Source organism: Halictus rubicundus, chromosome 2 (genome assembly GCF_050948215.1).
Source record: "Halictus rubicundus isolate RS-2024b chromosome 2, iyHalRubi1_principal, whole genome shotgun sequence".
NCBI classification, from domain to species: domain Eukaryota; kingdom Metazoa; phylum Arthropoda; class Insecta; order Hymenoptera; family Halictidae; genus Halictus; species Halictus rubicundus.
In genome coordinates, this window is record NC_135150.1 from 13,990,239 (window position 1) to 14,004,009 (window position 13,771).

At 39.7% G+C, this 13,771-nt stretch overlaps 1 protein-coding gene across 1 annotated transcript; it reads left to right on the forward strand.

Moving 5' to 3' along the window:
• The first annotated feature begins 1,739 nt into the window (after positions 1-1,739).
• LOC143365375 (uncharacterized) lies at positions 1,740-4,843 on the forward strand. Its single transcript, XM_076805492.1, has 7 exons — positions 1,740-2,252; positions 3,160-3,286; positions 3,364-3,467; positions 3,647-3,823; positions 3,926-4,071; positions 4,144-4,306; positions 4,710-4,843. Exons 2-7 carry the CDS (start codon positions 3,199-3,201, stop codon positions 4,824-4,826), a joined length of 795 nt encoding a protein of 264 aa, XP_076661607.1. The 5' UTR covers positions 1,740-2,252; positions 3,160-3,198; the 3' UTR covers positions 4,827-4,843.
• The last annotated feature ends 8,928 nt before the right edge of the window (positions 4,844-13,771 follow it).

Here is a 13,771-nt window from a genome sequence, read left to right on the forward strand (position 1 = left end):
CGAGGAAAAACGAACGAAATCATTTTTATCGAAGCTGTTTGATCTTCGACACGAAGGTTCACGTGAACCGTCGATCGACAAAAAAAAAAAAAAGAAAAACAAACAAACCATCGCTTCCGTTCATCTCAGTCCACCCATCACGCGTTCGTAAATATTATGGAATCAACGAAACGAGGAGAGATAACGAATAATCGAGATAGACGAGTCCAAAAACATTTTTGTCCATGATTACACAACACAGTCGCGCTCGTAATTTTTATACCGAACTTTTAGACGGGGATTCGACCAATGGGAGAGGAAACGAATAAAACGTAGAATTAGATATACAGAGAATCGAGGCCTAAGCCCGGTGTCTTCGGCGCACACAGATCACAATTATTATATATTTTAATCGTCCATTATTGTCGGTCGGAACAGCCACCGGTTTCTCTTGTCGCGGCCTCGATCGCGATCGAGGCGGATCGCGATCGTGACCGCGGCGAGAGGGGACCCGCGGAAAACTTGGAATCGAAGGGCAATCGCACATTCGAATATAACATTACGTAATCTTAATCGACGCCACGGTCGGTAGCTAGTGGAAATTGTTGGTTTTGTTATGATTTGCTCGGAATGTATGTTGCAAGCCTAGTCAATAAAGTGCATAGCTTTTTAAAAAACTCGAACACGCTATTCTTACATTAGATCCCTCAACAATCGCAATCACAGGTATGCCTCGATAATGTCCCCGAAATTCGGGACAGAAATGTCCGTGCTTGGATACTATCGCTGTGACAAAACTGTCCGCGCAGTGACAACAAATTTTTATTGTCAATTTTTTGTGTTTTGAAACTTTTACCAATACATTCGTGACATTTTTCCGATTGAAACGACACCGAACATGACACCATTTATACCATATTGGTTTATTTAACTCACTTACAATAGAGCCCCGATTGCCCTAGCGAGACTGCGGATTTTATGCATTTATGACAAAAACGTAATTCAAAACAGTAGAAAGATTAAAAAAGTTCAAGAATGTCGAGATACTATTTTTACCATATATAAATTATTAATGTGGAAAATGAATTTTTACTTAGCTCCTGTAGTTTGCAATTGATGTATACAAATTTTATTTTGCATAAAGATCCGCAGTCTAGTCCTAACTAATCAGTGGAACATGAGTATTCGCATAATAGAACAGTTACCTAGCTACAGTGTGAAATTAAATCTTTACTACTCCATACAATGAAATCATGTTTTATATGAGAATCACTAGTTCGGATGATCGAGGTTCCTCTGAATTGTGAATTAAACAAGTAAATACGCACCGGATTGTATCACGTTTTTTTTACCAGAGAAATGGCACAATTTTGTTAGTAAAGGTTTCACAAAATAAAAATTAAAAACAATTTTGTCGTAATCCCGTACTAAGTTGCTCTTTTCGCCTCCTTGAACAGGAAATATAATAATTATTAAACACAAAGAATCCATAGTTGCGGATCGTTTGATTGTAAAACAAAAGTCGTCGTATGACTGCAAATTCGACAACCAGAAAATTGATACGCCCAACTTTCGGCTCGAGCGTCAAAATCATTCGTCTCGCGTTGCATTTTCGTCGGAAACGTCTGTTCGCCGAGAACGTTTCCGTTTCTACCGGATATCGATTACGCGACCATTAAAAAACCAGTTCCAGCATGTTAACACGATACGTAACCTCGTTCGTCTCCAACCTTCTGACTTCTAGTCCAAGGTAAGCTACTTCAAACCTGACGCTTTCCCTAGTAGTAGTTCACAGTTCGCGGTGTTCCAAACATACTTCGCGTCCGAATATTTTCATTTCTCTCGTGAGCACTGAACACGTCATTCCTCAGAACTTTAAGGATAATCGAGTTCTGTCAGTTCCACGGCACGACAGCGACGCGGCAAAAGAAAAAGAAGAGCGGAGGTTGGTTCTCGCGAAAAAAAGAGCCTGACGGACCGAGAATAATTAAGCCTGATTATTGGTAACTACGTTTCGAAGATACGTAGAGAGCAGCTCGGAACGAGCGGGACGTTTTTACAACTACTGAGGAGTTTTTTATTTGGAGTATCTTTAGTCTCGCGATCTCGTCGAGATCGTGATGTTTTAACGATTTTGTATTTTGCGACGAAATAGCAGCGCTGACTCACCGAAACCGATTATCGATCCTGCGTGCAAAGTCGCGGTTGTGGTTGGCGGCGCCGACGGTTTTGGTTTCGCAGCGGCCGACCATCTTTTATGCAGAGGGGCACGAGTTAGTATTTTATCGCTGCCTACACTTTTCTGGATAAACAAGTTCACTGATATCTAAAGCGGCAATACATCCTCTATTTAAGAGGACAGTCTTTTATTTCACTGGTCTGTCCTCTGAATTTTTTTTTCCATATTACTATTTTGCTCTCTACTTTGTGAATTGGAATAAAATTGAACATCGGCCTGTACCGTAAAGTACATTCTTGTGAAAAGTATTAGAATTAAATTTTTCTAAACATGAAACACCTCCCGATTTGTCCTTTATTTTCCCCAAGAAAATATGATCACCAGACTCATGTCACAAACACGCGAAAAGAAATTGTTCCCCATTACAATACGCTGACTTGCAAAATTAAAGTTGACGCCAATTGGTGTTCGTCAATATTTGAACTGTTGAAACTTCATAAGAAAATTAAACTTCACACTGTTAAGTTCATTTCTCTTAAAGAAATGCAGTGTGCACTTAAATGTACATCAGAAAAGTGAAGATACTACTTGGAGAATTTACAAACCAAACATCTCCACGGAGAAAATTTGTTAAGTAACCAAAATCTTCGTGAATTGAAGTCTGACATTTATAACAATTTCTTAAATCTTGTAATGCGATTTTTTCTCAGCCATTTAATCAAACTCTGAAAGACAAGCGAGTGTGTAAAGTTTCCGAAAAGAAAAATTGTCTCAATTCTCGATCCACCGCGTGATGCAAAAACATTTTTATCAAAAATGAACTGAGAATTGCAAAAGATAGGGCTTTATCATTTGAAATGAATCGAGATAGATTGTTGTATATTTTTTAAGGAAGTTAAAATCGTTTGAATATTGAAAATTTACTAATCCTTTAACCGCGCACGTCAGCATAATTACGTATGAAATTTATAATGTGAATTCAACTTTTTACTACAATGTAGAATGTAATAATAACGGACGAGGATGGTGGCGAAGGAAATATGGCGGCGCGGAAGCTCTGCGATGCTTATGGGAAAAATCGAGTGCAGTTTATTGAGTGTCACATGCAAAGTCCTTGCCACCTCGAAGGTTGACATATGTATTTACGTATAATTATTACATCATATGTACATATATATATCACAAATCAATTAATAACTTTATAGCTATTCTAACTCGGATGCGACGCAAATACAAAAACATAAATATTATTTTCAACGATCTCGATAAAGATTGGCCTCTGACATCTAACAACGTGGGAATACAGGAGGTATGTCACGGGTCATAGATTTTTGTAATAGCCACACTTTTAATGTCGTATTTGACAAAACAAGAGCTCAATGATGAAGAAAAAGTGAAAGACATGGAGATATTGCAGAAGCAAATAAAATTGCGGGAAATTCGTCTAAACTCGGCAGTTGCACTAAATCTCAGCATAACGTTTTTCAGAATAACACAGCCAAACTGATTCGAATAGAGATGAAAATTTTGGGGATGGATAAAGGCGGTTCTGGTGGAGCGATAGTAAACTGTGCCAGCATTTTTGGGTTCATGGGCTGGCCCGAGGATCCGTATCCAGTTTATTGCAAAAATGAACCCATGATTGAAGTGGTCAAGGACTTCGTGGTACTTTCAATAAAATAATAGTATTCCATATTTTTATATATAAAAAAATTCTCCAACGATCTGTATATCTATTGTTTCTGCTCAACTTCCCTAATAACGCAGAAGGATACGAAGATAGATGAAACCGGAGTGCGTTTAGTGTCTCTGTGTCCATCGATTAAACATTTTAGCGACATAGGGTTGCCCGACTTCCCGGACTCCGTGCCTAACAATCGAATTTGCGAAATACCACCTTGTGTGCCAACCACGTGAGTAGATACCGACAATAATAACCGTTGTTTATGGACGAATAATGTTCAAAAGGTGAAAATCGCGAGCAGGAAACGTCAAATAGGCCCAGCTTTGAGCTACGTGCTGGCATGGGCAGAGAATGGCAGCGTCTGGTTCGTAGAACCAGCGATCAGCGTCCATGAAAGTCCTCGAATGATTCACTTCCCCATCAAGGAAGGAGAGAAAATCGATCCCAATATTTACCAGACACCGGTAAAATTAATTTCCAACTGTAATTACAACCATCGGATCATATGTTGAAGATACAAATGATATTAATGACATTCATCCAAAATTGTCGCCATTGCTTTAACCCTTAAACGATCCGGCGATTTACTATGCATTTTACATTTTAGAGATGTTTTTGTAGACATTTACTGGATACACATATATTTACTGGATATACAAAATAATCATGCAACGCCTCAATAAATGCAGCCTTCTTAATTTTAGAACGCAATGCAAACTAGTTACTTTTAGTGCTCGATTGTCCTAGTATTAAAAGGGTTCAAAGTACCAGAGCGAAGGGTCTCTAGGCCAATCAGACGTGAAATGATCCCGTGATGCGTACAAAAAGGTACAAAAGATATCATCAATCGATATTTCTAAATTGCAGCCTTGCAGCGTGAACGCAGCGCCACCGTGCGTCGAATTCTCCAAAATCGATCGATCGAAACCTTGCCCCAAAATAAAAACCAAAGTCTGCAGAACGGAAGCTCCGCAGAAGAAATAAATCTCTCGACGAAAACTTAGCGTGCGTGAGTATATATCTCTCGTTTAATATTTGTTTCGCTACCTGCCTTAAGACAATTTAACAAAGTCTTTGTGAACTGCTTGAACGCTATGATCTTGAGTAACAACGTCTATAAAATTAATCATCAGAAAAGTGTCAAAAAAAGCCGGAATGGTGATTAATCGACTTGCTCTGAAGTTGCATAAGACATAGACATTATATTAATACCATGACTTAGATTTTTATTATAATTGCAAGTGCAAGTTTAAATGTATTGATGTTATCAAATTATGTTATTCTATATTCGCAATAATTGAACAATAAAAATTTTTTTTAAAAATTTAGATGGGATTTCAAGGTAAGGGGAATTTTAGGCGTTTCGTCCCGGGCCTGCTAGCGGACTCATCAGTAAGGCAACCTAGCAGACCCTGCCTCAAACGCCGGAAGGAAGATGTTTCAAGACGAAGTAGAAAGCTCCAACATTACACAAGAAGTCCGCGAGCGGTCCAGCATTCGAAGCGAAGTTGAAGTTTAGATGATCCCGCATAGTATGGACTCCATTTTCCCCAGTGGTGAGTCCTTCACTTCATCATCTTCGTCCCTGGACTACTTAAAGGGCGGCATACGGCACGGCACACGGCACTCGGCAAATCCGGCAATCGGCAATCCGGCAACGGTACGGCAATCGGTAATCGGTAATCCGGCAACGGTACGGCACGCGGCACGGCACATCATCTTCGCCCACGATACAGGAATGCGCGTTCTGCACTGACGCTTTTTCCTTCTTCTTCTTCCGTCGGTTCCCTCCGAACCCCTTGTTCCCTTCTTCTGGGTTGGCCTCAAGGGGGGTAATTTCGACTTCTCATCAGGAGACACGATGCTTGACGTCACCACAAACTCATGGGTGTGGATCCAGCTTTGCTTGGTGGTATCGGCCCCGCAACCTTGCTCCGAGAGTTCCCCTCAGCGATCCTCTTGGGGATGATGTTTTTGCTCTGGTCCTTCGGCTTTCCCCGGCAGAATGACGCGCGGCTTTCTCTTCTTCACGCCCTCCTTCTCCTCCTTCCTGCAAAGTTGCTGCTGCTGCTGTTTCGCCTACCTGCTATGCAAAGATGGGGGACAGGGAAGGGAAGAGGACAAGCCACGCGTTTCGTCCTGAGTCTGCTAGAAGGACTCATCAGTAAGGCTACTCTAGCAGACCCTGCCTTAGACGCTGGGATGTTCAATCATGCAGAGGAAGTTGTATATATACTAATCGACAACGGACGAAGGACTTGCGAGAATAGGATCAAGTAATCGGCCCTCTGGTAGAAAATACGGATGGACCTGTTTCATGGGCTTCGACTAGATGGAACCACTTGCATCAAGCGAGTGTCCTGTAGATACTTCTTCTGGATTTGCGACATGCTCTATCGTTCTATTAGGTCACCTCTTTTATCTCACGGCACACCGGCACATGGTACACATATTTTTACGTATGCATATATATATATATAGTTTTTACTACATTATGCGTACGTTTACTATAACAATGATATACTCGTACAATTAATTTAAAGAGATTTTAATTTTGATATGTACTCTCATATATTCTGCTCACTTCTTCCGAAAGTAATTTAATTAATAATTTTTAAAAATGTTCCGGGCACACCGGCTGAAAGTCACTGCATTAGATGATGGCAAAAGTTGTTGGCTGCTTCTTAAAATAACAGTTCTGTCAATCAATTGTCACCGCCACTTTTTACAACTCTCTGCCAACGTTTTCTAAACTGGTGGATCCCTTCTATTTATTATAAAGAATAATCAAAAGGAGTGATATTAGGAGACTATGAAGGATATGGTCAGATTTTTCTGGTAAAATTGTTTGACAAGACTAGAGAGACAATTCCGACAAACTAAACGACCTCTAAAAAATGAATTACCACGAATTTTGAGTCGATCTTCTTCTTAATCTATATTGAGTTTTTCGAACGAGTCACTCCGTAAAACGACGGCAAGAAGTCGTTGAAAAATTGCGAAGACAATTCGCACTGGAAGTGTCGCAATTTTGAACAAAATTCCACAAAAGCATCCTCGCAATTTCCATGATTGTAAAATCAAAAATCCCATATGTCTTATTTCGACTCGTCCGTGTTCCAGACAGTATTAGAATTTCAGTTGAAAGTTCTTCGCAGAAAAATACGTAAGGACGTTTGCGACGACCCGGTAGAGCGAGTCGCGGAGCAAAACGAAACCTGTCCGTACGGTCGGTCGAATGCAAAACAATTCGAGCTACGTACGCAGAAAAATTCCACCAACATCAACATCAACATCGCGTCGTTTCGACCTCCGTAAAACCGGCGTGTCGATGTCGAACGAATGCTCAATCGGTTCGCTCGGGTTCCCGCATCGGAGCGCATCGAGATTTGAAACGCATATCGGTAATCCAATAAATCGACAGAAATAAACGGCCTCCCGGAGCCGGGTTCCAGGCCACCTCGTGTCCGAATTTTTTCGTAAACCCGATCCCTGTTTACCCGCGGATCCGCGGTCACGTTATCCATCAGATAAATATCCGCGGGACATTCAATCTCGTCCGATTGATTCTCGATTTCTCGGATTTCATCGGCGCGGCGACCGGACTGTCGTGCTTCTTACTCCTCGAATATATTCGCAACCGGGCCTCCCGCGAGAACGGTCGCGACAACCATAAATCCGCGATACTCTGTGCGAACGGTCCAGCTCGTGTTATCCTAATCCCGTTTCGCGATTATGTCGAACATCGAGGGCAAAGTCGCGCTCGTCACCGGCGGAGCAAACGGGATCGGCTTCTGCACCGCTCGAAAACTCCTTCGAAACGGAGCGAAGGTATTGTTACATCTATAGGGTGACCTGTCCAATAAATGAACTCTTAAACTGCATGTCTTTTGAGATTAGTATTCTTTATTATTTTTATCTTTATTATTATCCCTATTCGTATAACGAGGCTTAACCCTTTGCACTCGAAGGTATTTTAACTCCAAAACGAAACATTTCTTCCGACCTAGAATATTTCCCTTCTATAGGTTTTTGTTCATGTTATACATACGAACATGGTGCAATTTACTCGTACAATACTGAAATGTTTAGTAATTTATTAAATACAAAGAAAAATAATGTAAAAAATATTTTGAATAATGATACAGCAATTTTTGGTGGCGCCTTACAGTCGCCAGTCGAGTGCTAAGGGTTAAAATTGATAATTACTCAGATATTCTCAAACTTACTTCATTTTTTAAACGATAAAAAGTTCAGTCTATCGCGAGCCACCAAGGACGGTCTTTGAAAGTAACCACATGTCGAAACTAAATGCTAATCGGGCCGTAAACTCATGCAGTTTTTGTAAAATTTGACTGATATCGTTATACGTACCGACACAAAAGCCTACTACTACATTCGATCTGATCGTGTCGGTGAGGAAGAACATAATCGTGCGCGTGTCTCTCGAGGACAAACGGAAAAGGGCCGCTCGACGCTCAGGCAGCGGCGGACCGTTATTTATGGGGCCCCGGGCTAACACTGTTTGGGGGCCTACCCAATTAAACCAAATTAAACACAAAGAAATGTCAACACGTTTTCAGCTACTTCACACATTCGGTAAATGCATAAATATGGAAACAAAACTATGCGGTTATCTGGAAAAATTACAAGATAATTCTTTTTAGTAAGGATTCAGAATGGAACCCTTTCAAACCGCATAACACATTATTAAATTATTTAGCCTTCGCTCTTTGGTGTATATCAGCAATACTCTTTTTATAAATGAACAAAACACAGATCCGTACGGGGAAATTTATCTACAAGAAAATACTATTGTTTGATCTCTGCTGAACGTAGAAAAGGACAGCGAAGCTCGAGGGCCTCGGTTGCCGAGGAGTGTGAAATAATACAGGTCGGGTGTATCGGTGTGAGACCACTACTAGTCGAATAACAAAACTTCTTTATTCTTCATTATTTTTTTATGGGACTTTCGCCAACATATTCGTGGCAATTTTCTGATGAAAGCGATACCAAATATAACATACAGGGTGGGGCAATGACTATGTCCACTTTGAATATTACCGTTATTTGTAATAATATGAAAAAATGTTATATGCAAAACTTACACGGTATAGAGGGGGCCATATTCTGACACAAACATTTTCAGCTCTATTTTTTTTAATAGAATGCTATGTTTTTTTTTAATCGCGATGTGATAGCCAGTGTTGAGACGACTTCAGCGAGCTATCATTGAAGGGCATGCAAGGTGAAATGTGGTAGTAAAATAAACTTCCTTACATTACAGGAGATGCTCGAAGTGGTGACCGTTTGCCTCAATGCAAAGTTGCAATCTTCGTATCGCTGCATCACGTGCATATCTTACAGTTTCACTCACTTTTACATAAACACTTTTACTCTTGTAACATTTTTTATGTTGTGGCCATACATCGTGTATAGCTAGAAATGTGGACATCTCATCAGTTCGTAACATTAACATGAATCGGTAGTCAGTCTCGGTCGATTGTTAAGTCAAGTAGCTGCGTGATCATTAAAATGAAGTTTTCTTTCGAAGAGCAAGTGGATATGATCCTTATTTATGGAAAAATGCGACAAAATTCGACAAACCGTACACATCCTTTGCACCGAACATTTCAAAGATTATGCAAAAAATGGAAAAAAACCGGAAATGCGGGTACTCGTAAGAGCAGTCGTCGTAAAAGAGCAACTGATGAAAGAAATGAAGATGATGTTGGTGTCCTTGCACTTGTAGCTCATAGTCCACAGATTAGATCCCGACAGATTGAACGTGAGTCGGCTATCAGTAGAAGGAGCGTGCTACGAATAAATTTATACCGTGCACGGTATTTTCATCCATACCATATTACTCTTCATCAAGAGTTACACGATACGGATTTTATGAATCGTGTCGCATTTTGTCAGTGGGCTCTACACAAAATACAAATCGATGAAACATTTTTTATATAATATTGAAGCAAATATGATATAATTCCGATGATATTTACGTGTGTAATGAACGATGGAAGTCTTCCCATAACAATTACATTAACGGAAAATTAGTGTAAATGTGATCCGAATTGTATCGTGTTTAGTATCATTTTAATCAGAATAATGCCGCACATATATTGGTGAAAGTCTCATAAAAAATAATTAATAATAAAGAAGTTAAATTTTTTATTTAAGGGGCTGCGCTCACGCGGACTTTGATCTGTGCCGCCGGCCGCGAATTATATCATATTTGGTTTCATATTAATCAGAAAAATGCCGCGAATATGTTGGTAAAAGTTTCATAAAAAAATAACGAAAAATAAAGAAGTTTTATGATTAGATTAGTACTTAGTGGTCTCACACCGATATAGACGACAGTGTGTGGCACACTCCTCCAGTCTTCTTGTGACTAGCCCTTAGTGTCATAGGTTTTTTTATGACTAATAGACGGACATGACTCTTAGATTTCCAGCGTGTCCTGAGTATTTCAAATGCGACGCTCGGCGTGAACCTCCGATTTCGTATAAGAGTCAGTCAAAAGTACGACGGGACTGACTCGTAATGAGAATTTACTGTATGCCCCCCTCTATACCGTGTAAGTTTTGTATATAACATTTTTTCATATTATTACAAATGACGGCAATATTCTAAGTGGGCATTGTTATTGCCCCACCTGTATACCATTATGTCAATCAATTAACGCCAATGAAAAACATTTTTGTTATTAATTATTTTTTTATGAGACTTTTCTCAATTTGTGACATTTTTCTGATTAAAACGACAACACACGCGATATAATTCGGATTATGTTTTATGGGAATTTTATTTTTTATGGGAATTATTTTAATGGGAAGCAACGATCGCGTACCTCGGCGCATTGAGGCGATAGTAGTGGGAGTAGTTTTCGAACAATTGAAGGCAAGATCTTTTGGGCATTTATCGCGAGAGTTGCAATTGAAATTGCAGTTTCCTTTATCTAGGAAGCCAGATAAACACAATAGTGAGTTATACAATACCGCACGATTCTCTAATATTGGTAAACAGTTACGATGGCTTCGTGAGATAGGATTATTGACGAGGATAAAAACGCGATACAGTTACAGATAACGCGTAACGCTTGAAGCGAAATCACAACTCAATTACGACATCGAATGACTTGGCAGAACATTGAAAATGCGGCGATGCGGAAGCTCGTTCGATGACTGAAAGCTTTTAACGTCTAATCGACTTTGCTTTCAGGCGGTGGCTCTATTGGATTTGAGCGATTCCGGTGGCGAAAGCGCGGTTGCTGACCTAAACAATGAATTCGGAAAAGACCGTGCGATTTTCGTCGCCTGCGACGTCTCCAAGAGTCAAGAGCTTAAAGGTATTCGTAATCCCATCGTGGATAAACGAAACGATAATTAAGGGCCCGGTCTTCGTAGATTCGCGATAAGGTAGAGTGACTACATTACCGTCAAAAAATGGTTTTACCTGCCTCAAGTTTTCGTCCTCATATAAGCACATTTTGTCGCTGGTAAAGGGCTCATTCGAAAGAGGAAGGTTCAATCTAGTGCGCGCTGGTCAGGAGCTGCCGAGATTATGCAGATATTTGGTAATGTAAGCGTCAGAAGTAGGCCAAAAATTGACGATGCGCATGCCGTGGAATCCAAGCATTTTTATGCCAGTGGATGAGTTTTCTGGATGAAATCGAGAGCAGCGCGCACTAGAAAATATCTCCAGCTACAAATTCAGCTATACTTTGTCTTGATTCTCTGCGAAAGAAAGCCAAAAAACTTGAAGCACGTTTCTGGCGTCAGAATTCATAATATCGATAATACCGAGCAAAAAATGTGACAAGTTTAGTCACAGACTTAAGACCCGTCGGATCAAGACCAAGACGGATCGTAAGTCTGTGTCTGAAGGCTGTGAATGGAAATTATTAATTAAAAAGTCACGTGACTATTCCGGGCCCTTAATATGTAGTGTATTTTTATCGAAACCATAAAGCTGCTCTGCTACAGAATTTTGACATTTTCTGCACACGTACGCGTTACGACAAGTAGACTGCGGCAAAATAAAAATTGTCTGTACAAATTATACAAAACAGGAGTCAAACAGAGGTTTCATTCTTTCTTTAATGATCTTAATAAGCTGACACCAACACATTGATATTTTCAAATTTCTTTATCCTCTCCACTGCTTTAAATTTTACTTATTCATTGTTGTCGTAAAGGGCCTAGCAGGATAAGACTGGTCCAGCGGGCCCAGTACGTTTTTTCTCGGTATTGTAAACAATGGTATTGGAAAACAATGGTTTTAGGTTGAAAGATAATCCCCCAAAATTTTAAGTCGCTAACCCTTCATTTAAGGATAATATGAGGGTAAATACCCTTAACTGTATCATTTTTTTTCTCGGTTGTTAATTAAGATATTCAGATGGAACAGAAACGAAAATATTCGAACTTACCTCCTTCATATCATATACTTTTTTCACAATCGTGATCAAATTCTTAAGGGTAGAAAAAAATTATTTAATTTTTTAGGGGTGGGGTTTGCAAGCAACCCTCCGAGTGACCACTTCCAAAAAATTCAAGAACAATCTTCTGTTACCTATTTAATATGTACAAAAGTTTCAAGATCCTAAAACCATTGTTTTCCAATACCATTGTTTACAATACCGAGAAAAATCGTACTGGGGCCGCTGGACCAGTCTTATCCTGCTAGGCCCTTTCTAAAATTCGCAGTCTACTGATAAAAATTGTACGACTAATGAATACACACACACGAATGTAATATTTTGAAGTAAAAATATTCGTGACTTTCTATTATGTAAATGCGTTATCTGCGAGAGTAACTTATCTTCATGTCGCCAAAACCAAAACACTAAATGTGGACACTTACGCATGAAGAATTGCGCGATAGCAATGTCATCGTGGAACTTTCTATTAAAACGAAATCCATATCGTCGTTCAAACTCGTGCCGAATTCTGCATGCTCCATAGTTCACCCGTGTCACTAGCATAACCGTTCCATCTGTCAACAAGTTTATTATGCTTCTACAGGGGCATTTCAGAAAGTTGTCGAGACGTACCAGACGCTAGATATCGTCGCAAACATTGCAGGCATCATGGATGACGCGGATTGGGAAATTATGGTCGACGTCAATTATGTAAGCGTTCCAGTACTATTATACGTACTATGAGGAGCTTAGTATAATTTAACGACGGAGTGACTTAAGGAGTGTGTTTGTTATCTCGACTATCTATTTCTTGCTTGCGAGTATGATTACATTCTTCTTGTGTCAAAGAAAGAAACTTCAAGTCGACGTTCCTCGTTTCTTTTAAACAGAAAGGCATTGTTCATGGCACTATTTTGGCACTGCACATCATGGGCAAGTACAAAGGTGGCAATGGCGGCACCATCGTAAACATGTCCTCTGTGGCTGGTCTCGATGGGATCCCCATAGCACCGATTTATGGCGGAACGCAGTACGCCATCGTTGGATTCACTCAATCATTAACGGTACTAATTGGATGTTCAGTAATCGTTTGCTCCGACATAATAAATTCCTATCAATCCTCCGATGACACAGCTCAAACCTACTTTGATCCGGAGTATCGCAGTCTAAAGTTAGCAAATTTAGTTAATTTAAAGTTAGCAGATTTTTGTTGTACTTGCTTGAATACAAAAATTCATTCAATCACTTCCAATGGAAGACATAATTACTCCACATGAGGAGATCTTTATCATTCTATTTAATTTTATGATAAAGATCTTCATAAATTTAATTAGTTGAAAATTATACAACAGTACATTTGAATTCTTTAAATGTTTGTACTGTTTTGCATTTGACCTACTCAGTTTCGTGAGTGAATAAAAATTGCATAAAATCCACAGTCTAATGACAGTCCAGTTTGATTCTACAAAAAGTACCTTCAAAAATATGTTTACAAGAAATT